The 16,297-nt window shown below is 45.9% G+C and overlaps 1 protein-coding gene across 4 annotated transcripts in view; it reads left to right on the top strand.

Annotated features, from left to right (window-relative positions):
• The window catches only part of GRID1 (glutamate ionotropic receptor delta type subunit 1), a 1,791,150-nt gene that overhangs the window by 191,669 nt on the left and 1,583,184 nt on the right, over positions 1–16,297 (top strand). For 3 of the 4 annotated variants that reach the window (XM_068258555.1, XM_068258556.1, XM_068258557.1), the window contains exons 1-2: positions 7,185–7,480; positions 9,854–10,009. In XM_068258555.1, the coding sequence (XP_068114656.1) occupies positions 7,402–7,480; positions 9,854–10,009 (235 nt within the window). In that variant the 5' untranslated portion in view covers positions 7,185–7,401. Of the gene's footprint in view, positions 1–7,184; positions 7,481–9,853; positions 10,010–16,297 lie in introns of those variants that run through there. The other variant, XM_068258558.1, reaches the window with a different exon arrangement.

Genomic DNA, 16,297 nt, shown 5'->3' with positions numbered 1-16,297 from the left:
GCTGTTCACAATGAAGCAACGACCTTATTAAATTCTTGGGTCAGGTGTGCCCCCCAACCCCAACACACTCATTTAGCCGGTCATTGCTTCATTGTGATATGCAAGCCCCTTCACCGTGGCAAGGTAACTATCACAAAGAGGAATTGACACATGTACATGCCTTTTGTTTTGTTGTTGCAGCCACAGTGCAGCTAGAAAAATTAGGCAGGCATGTACACGCACCAGAAAAATTATTATAGCAGCTGTTGCTAGCAGCTGCCTTAAAAATTCAGGAATCCACCTGGAGTCCTGGACCCTGTTGGTGGTGGCGGAGAAGGCAGTCAAGCGGCCTGCAGGCAGAGATGCTGTGTGGGGAGCGATTTAGTCTTGGGGCAGGCAGTCACACGGTGTGCAGGCAGAGATACTGTGTGTGGGGACTGTCTTCGGGCAGGCCTGATTGTGCTTTGCAGACCAGGTATCCGTGGTCAGATGGACCCTTGACCCAACGCTGTGTGCCAGACATGACACCACTTGCCTTTCAACATCACAGTACAGTTTGGGTATCGCCTTTTTTGAGAAATAATTGCGTGATGTCATCTTACACTGCAGTGTGTGGCTTTGCTTTTGTGTGCTGCTTTTCCTCAGGTGGTCATCCCATTGCAGTTTGTGCTTTGTACTCATGTGCCTTCATAAGGTAGTTGTCCCTACGCGGGTCTTGGTCTTTCCATGGCTCAGTTTTCGGTGTCAGAGAGTACAGATGGCATTGCTCTCATCTGAGGCAGACACACAAAAAAAATGTCCACACCGCTGAGCCCTGGGATGATGGCACTTTGGTGATGGCTGCCAACGGAGTGTTAATTGGGGTGCCAGAATCAGAACAGGAGGAGGAAGATATGTCACGCTTCCGTGTGGAAGCTGAGGAAGATGAGGTGTTCTGTGTTAAATAGTCAACTACGTCCTGACAATATTGGGGGTTGACGGCAGGTGCCTTCTTCTGAACGTACTTTGTTCGATGAGGGCCGCACGAAATCATGACAGCGTGACCTTAAACAGACCTGCCGGGTGGTCACTGACTTGACTAATATGATGTGCGGTTACACAGGTGCAGTGCAAAGGTTTCAGTGACTGCTGGTACAACAATGTGCAGATACACAGGTGCAGTGAGCAGGTATGCAGTGACTGGTATATAAAACTGCGTGCTGTTACACAGGTGCAGTGAAAGGTATGCACGGACTGGTATTACAAATGCACAGCTGTCTCACACACACAGGTACAGTGAACAGGTATGCAGTGACTGGTATGTAACACTGCATGCTGTCACGCAGGTGCAGTGAACAGGTATGCAGTGACTGGTTTCAATACAATGTGCAGCTGTCACAGACACAGGTGCAGTGAACAGTTATGCAGTGACTGCTGGTATATAACACTGCATGCTGTCACGCAGGTGCAGTGAACAGGTATGCAGTGACTGGTATCAATACAATGTGCAGCTGTCCACACACACGGGTGTAGTGAACAGTTATGCAGTGACTTCTGGTATATAACACTGCGTGCTGTCACGCAGGTGCAGTGAACATGAACAGGTATGCACGGTCAGACTCGTATCAATACAATGTGCTGCTGTCACACACACAGCTGCAGTGAAAAGGTAGGCACTGAATGTGCTGGGCCTTGCACAGTATAGCAATTAGCAAGGGCCAGCTGCGACACACAGTGCTGTATGATGCAGTGTCAGTGGCACACACACACACACAAAAAAAAAGACTTCACAAGAACATTAGCTCTGAAAAAAGCTCTTTTTGTGGTGCTTTTCAACAACAAATATCAGCTAGGAGCAAGCTACAAGAGCCTAACTAAGCTTTCCAAATCTCTGCAGGTTCCTCTCCCTTCTCTCACTACTGCAGCAACACCGAGTGATATAATGGCCAACGCAGCTGCCTTATATAAGGAAGGGGGGGCTCCACGAGGGAGTGCAGCCTGATTGGCTATCATGTGTCTGCTGACTGTGATGTAGAGGGTCAAAGTTTAGCCCAATGATGTAGTATAGGGGCGGGTCGAACTCTCCATAAAGTTTGCTTTTTGGTGTGAACTTGAACCACCTATGTTCGCGCGAATACGTTCGCGGCCGAACCGTTCGGGTCAACTCTAATCTGAAACAAACATGCAGCTAATCTTGTCAGAAACATCTGAACTGCGTGCTTTTTCAGGGGCTAAACATATTCAAGCCACAGGAACAGCTGTTTAAAATGAAATAAATATGTCAGTCTCAATATGTCTCTCAACTTGGATTTCCTTTAACCTTTTGGGGACTGCCTCCATGAGATCCTACGCCGCACTTGTCGCTGTTCTAGTCTGATGCAGTGTAGGATCTACGTCGCCTGTCATTTCCGATCCCGACGCAATCGTACGAACCCGATAGGGGAGATTAAGTTGTCATATGACAGCTGACATCTCCCCTCAGTGATCAGAAGCCATCGCGTATGTCTTCTGATCACGTGATCACTATGATCGCGGGCGGATCATAGTGATCACTGTGAGAGCTGCGGCGGTAGGGGGGGGGGGGAAGAAGAGGTTCCACTCACCTCCCTGGCATTCCCACGACAATCGGTGCTCCCCTCCGCTCTGGCCTGCATCCCGGCATTGCTCTGACATCAGTGCTGGGTCTCGTCTTAATGACATCATCTGGCCGCGACCTGGAACTGAGAGTCAGTATGATCGGGGATGCCGGCCGGAGCAGATGGGTCTACTGCGGCTCATCGCTGGAGCCTGGGAGGTGAGTATAGGCTGCCAGCTACGGGGGGGGGGGGGGGGGGGGAACACACCTGGCCACATGAGGACACACAGCCCAGCAAACTCTAAAAGGGATCCGGCTGCAATAACTGCCTGGTCCTTAAAGGGATACTGTAGGGGGGTCAGGGGAAAATGAGCTGAACTTACCCGGGGCTTCTAATGGTCCCCCGCAGACATCCTGTGTTGGCGCAGCCACTCACCGATGCTCCGGCCCCGCCTCCAGTTCACTTTTGGAATTTCTGACTTTAAAGTCAGAAAACCACTGCGCCTGCGTTGCCGTGTCCTCGATCCCGCTGATGTCATCAAGAGCGCACAGCGCAGGCCCAGTATGGTCTGTGTCTGCGCAGTACACTCCTGGTGACATCAGTGGGAGCGAGGACACGGGCGTGCAGGCGCAGTGGTTTTCTGACTTTAAAGTCAGAAATTCCAGAAGTGAAATGGAGGCGGGGCCGGAGCATCGGTGAGTGGCTGCGCCAACACAGGATGTCTGCTAGGGACCATTAGAAGCCCCGGGTAAGTTTAGCTCATTTTCCCCCGACCCCCTACAGCATCCCTTTAAGGGGGGTTAGGCGGCCAGTACTGAAACGGTTAAAGGGAACCTGAAGTGAGACTGACATATTAATTTCCTTTTAAATAATGCCAGCTGCCTGGCTCTCCTTCTGATGTTCTACCCTTAATACGTTTAAGACTGGAAGACACTTCCCATTACAATAGGTTGGCCAATTTTACCACTTCAATGTAGTATGGTTTACCTACACAATCTGTTCATAGTATTTAATATATTTTGACCCACTTACTACATAGGAGGTGGTAAAATTTGTCATTGATTGGCCAATCATAACTGAAAATGTATACCACGCTTCAGACGCTGAGCAGCATACAGATCAGATATATCTGAAAAAAATCTGAGATTAGTCACATGCTTGTTTCAGAAGGGTGATTTAGACATTGCTACAGCCAAAGAGCTGAGCCAGCCAACTGGTATTGTTTAAAATAAATAAATAAATATGACAGCCTCCATGTACCTTGCTATGATGTGCATACCTTTTACGGATCATTCCTATAGTCGGTATCCATCAGACAGGCAGCCATCCAGCAATTAAACAGAAAAAAGGCAAGAGTAGGAAAAGGAAGGGGGGGGGGGGGGTCTGAAACAGATGGTACTGTTCGGACAAATTTACCTAAGGAACATAGTTACTATCACACTGAAACGTGATGAGGTAACGTACAAGTGTATACACAAACAGATGTACATAAAGCGTAGTCAGGATCAGGCTGTAGTTGTACACAAAGTCAGAGGTATCGAGGTACAGAGTAGCAAGGCAATATTGTAGTCAATAAACAGGCAGGGTCATACACATAAGTCAAATGTCAGTTGTATTGTAAGGATTAGACAATAACGAAGTCAGGGACAGGCCGAGTCGAACACGTGTATCAGATGGCAGTGGTACAGAAGGACAAGACAAGAGCGAGGTCAAGAGGCAGGCAAAAGTTGGTACACAGATAAATGTACAATAAGATGTTACTTCAAAATATTACAATATATTACGAATATAACTACAAAATATATACTGACTGACTAGAGTACATATATATCATGCAGAAACACAATATATAAATGTAGCTCTTGAAACTAACTGACTATGCCAAGAACCAGCAAACTGATTAGTATCAAGTGAGCGACTGAGAGCTCTGGCCTTAAATACACAATTAGAAATCCCCAAAACCACTCCCCAAATAGGTAGCACCTCCTGCATGGTGATGTCATCTAATGACATCACCACTGACGTTGCTCATACCTGCCTCCTTAACCTATAAAACCCTTCAGGTCTCGCGCGCGTCCGTTTGGACACACTGCGCATGCGTGCGCTTGGATCCACCACCGTAGGGGAGCTGGGGACGCCGCCAGAGGACACCAGTGTGGAAGCGCGGACCCCGTCAGAGACGCCGTGGGGTCTGCTGCTGGAAGGTAAGATTGTCTCAGTTACCCAGTGGCGTAGCTAAGGCGCTGTGGGCCCTGATGCAAGTTTTACATGGGGCCCCCCAAGCACTCTATATATAACAATTGATATGGCGCACCAAACCTGCTAAGGAAAACCACAGTGTCACAGTTGCAAGAAGGGTATGGGGAACAGTGTGTTAAGGATACTACTATTCTAAGCATCTAAAGAAGTGATTATTACCAGCACATGACCAACAGAGAGCTAATACTGTGATAGAGGGTGGACCCTTTGGGGCCCGATGCGGTGGCTACCTCTGCACCGCCTATTGTTACGCCCCTGTAGTTTCCTCTTTTGCTGGGTTGTATGCAGTGGAGATAGTTAATTCTTATTTTCTACAAAGACCACATGAAGATGTATGACCTACAGTTTTAGCCATTGTATGGGAAAAGATAGTCAACACGTGTCTGTCTGCGATAGAGAGTACAATAAAGAAGCAATTATTGTTCATAGTCTGCCCTGAACTTTTTTTTTTCCGCTTAGCAAGATTAGATATTGCTTTCTGTTTCTGCTACACAATGACTTGCCGTTCTGGCAGTACATGCTGTACTCATATGTGGGCTAAATCCCTAATTAGCTACCTCGCTCTGGTGAGGTACAAGTGCAATAAAAATGAAAGACAACTGCTCATCTGATGAAGACTTTATTGGGTTTTAAGCGTATAACAAAATGATTACTAAGTACTGCGTATGAGGTATGTTTAGAAGCAGCATACAGCCAATGCTAAAGGCTATTTAGATGGCTTTTACATTCATTAGGTATTCCCCCACCAGTAGCATTTCCTACAGACCGTTCCTCTTCATGATCAGTTCGGATAATGTAAATGATACCAAGTACAACGTATCCCGTGTAATAAAGAGGACTGTGTTCAATGAGCGATCCCAACAATTTCATGGCCACGGCCATGGATGATTGAACGAGTTGCAGATAACTTTTACAGTAGCCAAATGGTTCACTTTTACACTGGATGATCCTCTACTTGATCAGCCATGTCTTCAGCAGGGAGTATTTGCCAGATCATGTAGTCTTTCTTCAGTGGCCACTGGAGAACTGTAGTGATGAAACCAGAGGATGCAGATGTAGGTGGTCGGTAAATAATTAATTTTAAAGAGATAGATTTTTTTCCTTTCCACGTTGGTTTTGCGGAAGCACACGCCACAGGATGTAATTTTGCTAATAAGAGAGATCATGGCTGGAACTTGTTTTGGCAGTCTCAGGAGGCGATCAAAGGTGAATTCTGGCTCGAAGCAGACTGCCCTCAGACCATAGCAAGCAATATATAAATCCAACAGGGCTGGGGACACGCCACTGTCCCCTTGACAGGTGTGAAGTACTAATCAGTCAGCCAGGCTCTGCAGCAAAGATCAGGAACCCTGCCCCTTACTGTACAGTTTGTGGGAGTTTAGCTGCGCTTTCTTAAAATTCAGAGAGTGGCAATAGAATTTGTATGTAGTTAGGACGTGAACGTCTGCAGTGTTTCAGTGGCTGAGCAGTCAGTGGTGCGTTTAACTTAATGAGACAATTAGTCTTCTATAGTAACAGTATATTCTTGCTGGTGTGTATGAATTATGTGCTGTGTAGTCTCTATAGCACCACACCAGCGCCAGGCAGCTACGAAAAAATAAGATTATCTCCTTGGCAATTAGATGTATGAGTTGGGAAATCAAGCTGCAATTCCCTTGGATGATATCTTCTAGTTAATCTGTAGAAAATCCACAGGAACTGGATGCCTCGATGGCCAATTTGTTCCCAGAAACTGTCACATTTCATATAACCTGAACCGCAGGAAGGTTCCTTGACATGAAACGAGCAGAATTCATTTGGGTGGTTTGGAGTACCTTATTTTACAAATGTTCAGCCCCATCACCACGAGGAGATCCAATCTACTCGGGTCCTTGGGAAAACTTCGCTTTGCTCCTCCAAACTCTTCTCGCCCCTTCCAAACATACAGCACAAGTGGTACAGCTGGAGATAATATGCCAGTATACTTTGTGGTAGGCAACTAAGGTCCCAAATAGTTATAGTAAATGGTTGAAATCTCCGTTCTGTATTTTTTTCTCTTAAATCAAGACTAGTCCAAACAACTGTCGCTTCTATTGTTTTGTCTTCCCCCTACGATAGTTCAGCTTAGTTTCTAATTCTAGGCTGGCATCTCTGGCTGGCACAGCCTGGCATCCGGAGATCTTCCAGCATCACACACAGAGCCCTGGTAGCTTTCCCTTCCAGCAGCGCTGTGCACTTGCCTTTTTTCTAAGATGCTCCAGTGAAACTGAGCTCCAGTGTTCCCCTTCTGAGCTCATCTCTCCATCTCTCAGTGTTTTCACCAAGACTATATTGAGTGGTGAGTCTCTGCAATCACGTGGTAGGAGGGAAGGAGGGGGGGCCCTCCGCAGTTTGCTGTTTGTTGGGTCTCAGACACACATAGAGTGTTGGAGAGAGCTGCAAGTCTATGCTTTTCCGTGTCTAAGCAAAAGAAGACCTATTGTACATATCTGAAAAGCGTATCTGTCAGGATCTACTTTGCATCCCCTGTGCTGTCTGTGCGAGGCTTTGCCTGAGCTGCTTTTCATCATCATTCTTCTCCCTGTACCACCAACAAATCCGAGCTGATGTGCTGTCTGAGAGGCTGGAAATGGAAGTGTTGATGCTTTGCTTTTTCCCCTGGATATTTCCGTGTTTTTCGGTACGGGCGGACTCCATCATCCACATCGGTAAGAAAGGATAATGGTGGTCACCGAGATCAGAGAGGGTAGCAGGGGGATTCTGTCTCCTTCCAAGCGCCACAGGGGATGCAACAAACTCCTGCTTAGCTGTGCTGCAACCCTTTACTTAGGTGCCATGCAAACTTGTATGTGGGGACATTTCTCTAAAGATTGCCCTACATAATTGCCATGCAGAACAGGTTGCTTCGGATGAGAGTGTCGGCTGGTTACTTTCATAGGGTTTAATGCTGGGATCATTGCAAACTTGTTTGCTTCATAACTGCACCTATACTGTGGGTCAGCACCATGGACAGCGCAGATCCTTATAAGGATGCTATAGTCTTAGGTTTGACAGGTAAAAGGCCACTAGGTGATGACTACATCACCCGTCATTGTCAGCAGGCATATCTGATACATTTTCTTTTTACATGACTTGCAATAAACTACAGCCATTAATGAGAAAACAGTCAGGGAACCTGTAATCCTGTGCCGATGGTATGGCAGTCTAGGGATGCTGTAAAATATTCAAGTGACAAATGCATTGTGTGGATCTTAGGTGATGAGGACCAACCTGGGGGGAACTTTCATGTCTGTCAGTGGATAGTGTGGGGGATGTTGAAGAAAATAGGAATACACAGTGAGCTGCTCTAGCAGATGTGGTAATCGGGGGATAAATGACAGGGAGGACAAGGCTGCATGTGTGCTGCTTGCAATGCAATGATGAGGGATAGATACAGTAACCGCAGTGTGTGATTGCAAAGCTACACACTAATAATGCAGATTTCTATCTTGCCAATAATGGATAGGCATGATCAGGATTTACCCAAATACAGCGGCTTAGCCCATGCCCAGGCGCCTGGCAGAATGAATGTAAGTAGGTAAGACTGATGTCACATACAGCAGATGGCATACCGAGTCCAGGCAGACAGAACAGAAAACGGAAGGGCAAGTCTTGTACCCGTGGGAATGGCTACAGGGAGTGCTTGCCTCGCTGATAGATGTGGGTCAGGTCGCAATGGTCTCATGCCACTGACTAGGGCACCGAGTCATGACACATTTGCCATGTTGGAAACCACGAGTAGGTGTAGTGAGCCTGGCCACGGCATTGCGGATCTATTAAATACCTATGGAAGAACTTTCCCGAGAAGCTGAAAACCCCCCAATGCTAATCATTGATATTTGTGTAGGAATCCCATTACAGCCAATTCTGAATGAGGATCTAGCTGCAATGTATTCTCCGCCTGCTCATAGAACGTGTAAACAGTTCATTGCTGGTACTACTCAAATATGCAACACGGCAACTTTGCCAAATTGCCTGTAAGATGCCCCCTCACGCTGCCACACTGAGGTTAACTCTTTGTGGCTTGCTGGTGATCGGTATTAAGCAGCTATTGAGATCATCAGCCTGTGTAGGATTCGATTTATTTTGCGGCTGGAACTGAAGTAGTTAAAGCCAGAGGAGAGAAGATGGTAAGGTTCCCACTAATGATATAATCTTGATTGTGCCAAATCTAGAAGGTGGAATTGAGTGAGTAGAATGTGCAGGGATACGTTAGGTATTCCCCCATATTACACAGTAAGATAAGAGTATAATCAGTAGGCACCTAAAGACTGGCATCCTGTCTCCAGATGCCCCAGTACAGGTGCCCACTTACTATAAATCCTGCTTTTCCATGGATTTCCCCTACAGCCTCAGTATTGTGTGTGTGTGTGTGTGAGAGAAAGCCTGATGGTAAATGAATAAGCAATGCTTTATAGCAGGCAGATCCGAGGCCACACTACCATAAAAGTCACCTCCCCAAGGAGATATTAGGAAGGCATTAATAGTAAACGATGCACATTAAATTAAAGTAACACAACCACTGGAACCTACATTGTTAGCAGCATATGCACCATACAGTACAGCAGGATAAATATTTATCTATCTATCTATATATATATATATGTATATACACACAAATTTCTGCAACACACATTTCTGCACATAATATGTATCAACATAGTTCACTGATTATTGCTTTATGTTTGATACATGTCATCATCGCTCAACCACAGCTATAATACACAGATTAAAGGCATTTGAACATTGGCTACAAGGTTCTCATGAGCAAACTCTGTAGCTGGGATCACGAGAGAGTATTTTCACTGTCCCACAGCAGAGGGAAGCTTTGGGTAGTTGATTAGGGCCAGATCAGCCACACGTGATGCGGTTAATGGGTTGAGTGCTCGGGCAGCTGTGCCAGGTAGGAAGGTCAGGAGGAGTCCGAGGAGACACACAAGTTGGTCACTCTAGGGAAGGGAGGCCCTCATCACACTGTGTTGCTATGAATCTTGGCTCTCTGTAGGACTTGTTCAGGCACTGACGGGGTCTTTCCACAACAGGTGCAATCTTTGAAGAAAATGCAGCAAAGGACAATGAAATTTTTCAGCTGGCCGTGTCGGATTTGAATCTCAATGACGACATTTTACAGAGTGAAAAGATTGGACACACTATCAAGATCATAGAACCCAACAACCCATTTCAGGCTGTGCAGGAAGGTAAGGAAGTTTGCACCACTTATAGTCAACTATGATGGCTTCATTTGAAATAAGCGAAGCTGGTGACTTTGCTCCCCTAGTAACGTCTTTCAAGATTTTAGTATAGCAATAATAATCACACAAATAAAACGTGTTTCTTTGTGAGCTTTCTCTGCCTGATTTGATTCCTGTTAAGGTTTGGAAGTTATGAGAACGGCCGCTTAAGATGGAAGGTCTGCAGGTAGCATACTGTATTTTCTGGGCCACTTGCTGCTTTGCTTAAAAGAGCGATTTCTCATTTGTTACTTTGTTTGCATAAAATCCAATGTACACATTGTCTTAACCAATCAGAGCTGCTGCTCAGCACTTTTCATAAGTTCATCTAGGGATATCATACATGGAAAGTGAACCTGTTGCCTTATCAGCAGTTGCCTTGGTGTTGTCTGCCCGTTGTGTTGTTTTTTTTTTTGTACAGCTGCACGGCATAGCTGAATATAGTCAGTCAGAATGGCTCTCAAAGCAAGCATTGTATAGTTACTTTCTTTAAGTCGGCTGAAACTTTTGTTCCACCTGAAGTGGGCGCTGTGTTACCAGGAAAGAAAGCTCTGGCTGCGAAAATGATGATCCTGCATTGTCCAGCCTTCTGATTTATCACCTGAGCTCCATCTCCAGTCACTTGTCAGTTATTTATTGTCACGCAGCAAGGGGTTAACCAGGTTTTGACAACGGCGACCTTGTGCACTCTTTAGCTTGTTGGCAAATCTTACATAGGGAATAGGTTAATGAATTACCGAGACTCTGGCATTGATTATCCCCTTTCTGTGCCTTGTTATTGGAAACTTGGGCGCTGAGCAAATAGGAAATGATAAATCACCGAAAGATTCTTCACAGCGTGGAAAGTAAGCTGAGGAAGTGCTTGGCAAGCTTTCTCTTCAGAGGTGGAGAATGGACTTGTTCAAGGTCACTACTTCTAAAGGCAATAAACCTGGCATAGCCCTGGAGGAGAGGAACTCACAATGGTGTGCTTTGCATTCTTTAAAGTGGGCAGTCCTCCCCCTTAAAGGGAACCTAAACTGTACTAAATAAAAAGCCTGGGGCTTCTACCAGCCCCCCACAGCCACCCTGTGTCTGCGCCGGTCCTCAAAGATCCTCAGTTCCCCCTCTGCCACTTAGTTTTGATTCTGCTCACTGATTAGTCGGCGGTCAACTGCGCCTATGCGGCTCTGGCTGCCCGCATCCTTGTACGCGTTCATGTCAGCAAGAGTGTCCTGTGCAGTATGAGAAAACCTCATAGTGCACCTGCGCAGGACGCTCTCGCCAACGTGAACGCATACGAGAATGTACGCAGCCAGGGCTGTGCAGGCGCAGTGGACTGCCAATGGATCAGTCAGCAGAATTGAAACTAAGTGACGGCAGGAGAATGGAGAATTGTCGAGCACTTTGCTAGCTGCATCAGCACAGCGATCGCCGCCACCCCGCGCTCGATCGCCGCTATCCGTCACTACGCGCGGCCCCCCCTGACCCTGTGCGCTGCCTGGCCAATCAGTGCCAGGCAGCGCCGAGGGGTGGCCCGGGACTCCCAATGACGTCACGACGTCGGTGACGTCATCCCGCCCCGTCGCCATGGCGAAGGGGCAAGCCCTCCAGGAAATCCCGTTCTTTGAACGGGATTTCCTAATCGGAGATTGCCGAAGTCGATCGAAGCGGGGGGATGCCGCTGAGCAGCGGCTATCATGTAGCGAGCACTAGGCCTGCGGAATACGAACCTCCAACCCGCCGCAATGTCGGGGACTCCCTGTTCTGTGCCCATTCAGAGGAAGACACAGGGAGATAACTAGAGGACACAAGGGGGACAGAGGAGTACACAAGGGGGACAGAGGAGTACACAAGGGAGACTCGGGGTACAAGGGGACATGAAGTACAAAGGGGACATAATCCACAAAATGCCCCTTCACCATGGATGCACCAGGTTTAGTATATATGTTTTTTCCACTGGTTTTTGTCCTCTAAACCTAGGTGTGTCTGATGGTCAGATAGTCTGATGGTCAGGAGCGTCTTATAGTCCGAAAAATACAGTATATTATATTTTTGCTCTTTGGGAGCTTAAAATGTAACATGGATAAGTAGAACACAGGTGAAAAAGCTCTGTGAGGGCTGGTGCACACCGAGCGGCTTTTTGGGCGTTTTCAGATCCGCTTGCGGCTGCGGATCTGCTTGGTCAATGCATCTCAATGGGGTGGTGCACACCAGAGCGGCAGGCGTTTTGCAGAAACGAAAAATGCCTGGGTGAGGCATTTTTTGGATTTCGGATGCGTTTCTGCCTCAATGTTAAGTATAGGAAAAACGCAAACCGCTCTGAAAAACGCCTGTTCAGAGCGGTTTTGCAGGCGTTTTTGTTACAGAAGCTGTTCAGTAACAGCTTTACTGTAACAATATATGAAATCTACTATACTGAAAACCGCAGCAGCAATCCGCAAAACGCTAGCAAAACGCCTCATAAAAATAAAAAAAAGCGTTTAAAAATCTGCTAGCGTTTTGCGGATCTGCTTGCGGTTTTTGGTGTGCACCAGCCCTGAATCATGCCCAGTGTCAGAAACACCTGATCTGCTACATGCTTGTTCAGCGTCTATGGCTACACGTATTAGAGGTAGAGGATCAGCATGATAGCCAGGCAACTGGTATTGTTTCAAAGGAAATACATATGGCAGCCTCCATATGCCTTTCACTGTAGTTGTAATGTAAATTACCTATAAGTACAATACAAAACTGCATCTTAAATCTCAGATTGGCCATCTCCTGCTAGAAGTATGTTACAATGTTAAAAATGAACAGAAAATACATATCTGAAAGCTGCATAGCATAATGTTTTTCTATAGAATAATATTTTACTAGGCTAGTGCTATGAACATGCCTGACCAAGTGTGCATTGCCCAAATCAGTCCAGGGCAAGTTATCAACTATGATTTGATTTGGATTGCATCTTTCATAACTGCTAAACTTGATTTTTTTTACTTTTTTTTATTTTACTGCATTTTGCCTTTTTGTGTAATTTTTTTTTAAATCAATAAAGTAATCAATAATAATCAATGAAGTAAAATACAGTAGCAATTTTTTTTCTTCCAAAAAAGCATTTACACTTTCCACTTCGTCTCCATTGAGATATATTCTGTGCGTTTTACATGCGTTTCTGAAAAATATGCAGCAAGATGTGCATTTTTAAAAATGCACAATATAGAACACATGTGTTTTTACATGCGGTCCATAGACTTTCATTAGTGGCAAAAATGCGTGCGGTTTCGCCAACACTAGTGTTTCTGTATAGTGTGTTCCTAGCCTGTTTGAAACTTTAAGGCCTCTTTTCAATGGACAGTTGATAGGCAGTGAAATGCCTCTCAAACTCTCCCAACTGCTTGCTGCTGCCTGGTAACTGCTGCCTGCTTGCTGAGCATACAGTTTAAAGGCTACCCGAAGTGACATGTGACATGATGAGATAGACATGTGTATGTACAGTGCCAAGCACACAAATAACTAAGCTGTGTACCTTTTTTCTCTTTCTCTGCCTGAAAGAGTTAAATATCAGGTATGTAAGTGGCTAGCTCAGTCCTGACTCAGACAGGAAGTGACTACAGTGTGACCCTCACTGATAAGAATTTCCCCTTTTTTATCACTTTCTTGCTCTCAGAAGCCATTTTCTGCTAAGAAAGTGTTTTATAGTTGGAATTTCTTATCAGTGAGGGTCACACTGTAGTCAGGACTGAATCAGCCACTTGCATACCTGATATTTAACTCTTTCAGGCAGATAAAGAAAACAAGGAACACAGCATAGTTATTTGTGTGCTAGGCACTGTACATACACATGTCTATCTCATCATGTCACGTGTCACTTCGGGTATCCTTTAACTGTCCGAGGAATAGAAGCCTAAGGTAGACGGGGATGGCTAGAATTAAATCAATTAGCTGCACATTAAACATTTACACACTTGTCAACTAACTAACCAAGTGGATCATTACTTTATTTAAACTTCCACTTCCTGTTGAGCAGAAGTTGGCATAGCTAACAATTTTTTTGCTCCTATTCACATTTTATATAATATTGGTATGCACTATATTGCATTTGAAGGTATTATGTGAGAAAAGAAAAGTCAAATGTAAAAAAACCAGGGGGGAGGTTCAAGAGAACCCGAGGTGGCATATTATAATCCTAAATAGTTGACCTAAGCCAGTTTAAAAAACGGGCTCTAGGTCTCTTCCTGTCACCAGTCAGTGCGCGCACACACCCTTCCGCCGCGCATGCACCCGCCCGGCCTGCCAGCCCTGTGTCCAGTCTCAACGGCTGCCAGTGCTTGATATGTGCAGTAGCGCAAAGCACTGACACAGAGACAGACACAGGGACACTTGCAGATTATATATGTAGGTAGGACCCAGAGGCATGTCAGGTGCACAATGACATGCCTCTGGGTCACAGACAGTACCACCGCTGGCAGCCCCCTCTACGCCACGCTGCACCCCCTTAAAAGATTGGCAGCCTAGCCAAGTACTCCTGGGTCGCGGCTTGGCTTCCTATTGAAGGAAGCAAACATGGGGGGGGGGGGGAGGAGTGCGTTATAGCGGGGGTGATGCTACGAGGCTCACTGACAGCCTCACATTAATTAAGCCTGCTAGCAACAATCAGATTGTCGCTAGGCTGGTGATCTTTTAAGGGGGTGCGGCGCAGGTGGGGGGCTGGCAGTGGCGGTACAGTGACCGAGAGGCATGTCATTGTGCACACTACAAGCATCTGGGTCATATTAGGATTATAATATGCCACCTTGGGTTCTCTTTAAGGGTTAGGCTCCACCAGGGGGAAGGTTTAAGGGTTAATTACCACTAGCAGAGGGTTCTGTGTGAAAGTAGGGAGAGATTAGGTCATAGTAAAATAACGGTAGATATTACTGATCTGTTACTATATGACTGAAGTAGAATATCAGTAAAAAGGTACCTTGTTACCATCCCAGTAGGTAGTAGAAATCCCACAGAGCCAACATGTTTTGGACTAGTCCATCTCCTCATGAGGAATTCTCAGCATAGCCTTTATTGTTTATAAAGACACTCTGTGCAAAGGATTTATACGAAGATGCTGCATTTTCATGATTTAACATTTAAAAAAAAACAATACCAGCGGCGTTGCTAAGATCCTAAGAGACCCGGGGCACTTTTGGGCACTCCAAGCAAAAAATGGGTGTGGCCATGCACTGCAATATGGGTGGAGTCAAATTTACATGAACCTAACAGCGGTCTGAGTAAGCCTGCACAGAAAAATGTTGGATGAAGCCCCTCTCCATTAATACAAAAAAAAATTGCAGCAAATCACAAAAATAGGCAGCATCACTTAAACATAACCAGGCAAAGTTACCTGGCTTCTGTGCTGGTTGGTCTAGCTTTCTGCTAGGTTGCCTGACAGTCCCCCCCTATAGCATTCCCTGACCTTCTAGTGGACCCTCTCCTATACTCCCATGTTCCTCCCGTTGAGGCATCACAATTCCCTGCATGCCCCCATAAAGGCATCACAGCAACCTAGCATGGCATCACAGCACACAGTATGCCCACATAGAGGCACTATAGGACCCAGCATGACACCACAGCACACAGCAATGCCTCTGTGTGGCATGCTGGGTACTGTGTGGTGCTACGCTGGATGCTGTGGTGCCTCTACACTGCCTGGGGGACATCCAGGGCACCCCAGAATAGATCAGGGGCACATGCCACTGTTCTTTGGGGCTAGCAACATCACTGAACAATACATTAGTTTAGTGGCTGGGAATAAAATTTAGAGGTTTTTTTTTTTTTTTTTTTTTTTTTTTTTTTTAAACCTATTTACACAGAGCTGTACATCAGTTTTGAATGAGGAACACCTAAGGAAAAAGATGGAACAGGGGTTTGGTGCCAAAACAGAGGGGCTGTTCCTCTGAAATAGGGACAGTTAAGAGCTAGTAAGTGTTTTTGTTTTGAACCTAAAAAGCCTTACTTTAACCACTATCATACCAGATGACTCTGGACCCTTAAAGGGACTCCGAGCACCTCTCCTGGGCATGCCTTTAAGACAGACGACTTCCAACAGTCATACTATATCCCCTCTGGAGGAGCCTCTTGCAATGGCCATGCGTGTCACTTCCTCTCCCTGCTTCATTCAGTGATGCACTTCTCTAACAGAGCAGACGGGGTGACCCAGAAGTTATAACATAGCCAAGATGGCAGCCACAATTTTTTAATTGGAATTGAATTAAAACTATTTGGTGTAGAACGGCGATTCAAATGAAAGAGGAAAGGTAT

Source organism: Hyperolius riggenbachi, chromosome 10 (genome assembly GCF_040937935.1).
Source record: "Hyperolius riggenbachi isolate aHypRig1 chromosome 10, aHypRig1.pri, whole genome shotgun sequence".
Lineage (NCBI taxonomy): Eukaryota > Metazoa > Chordata > Amphibia > Anura > Hyperoliidae > Hyperolius > Hyperolius riggenbachi.
This window is presented reverse-complemented; position numbering and strand designations above follow the sequence as displayed.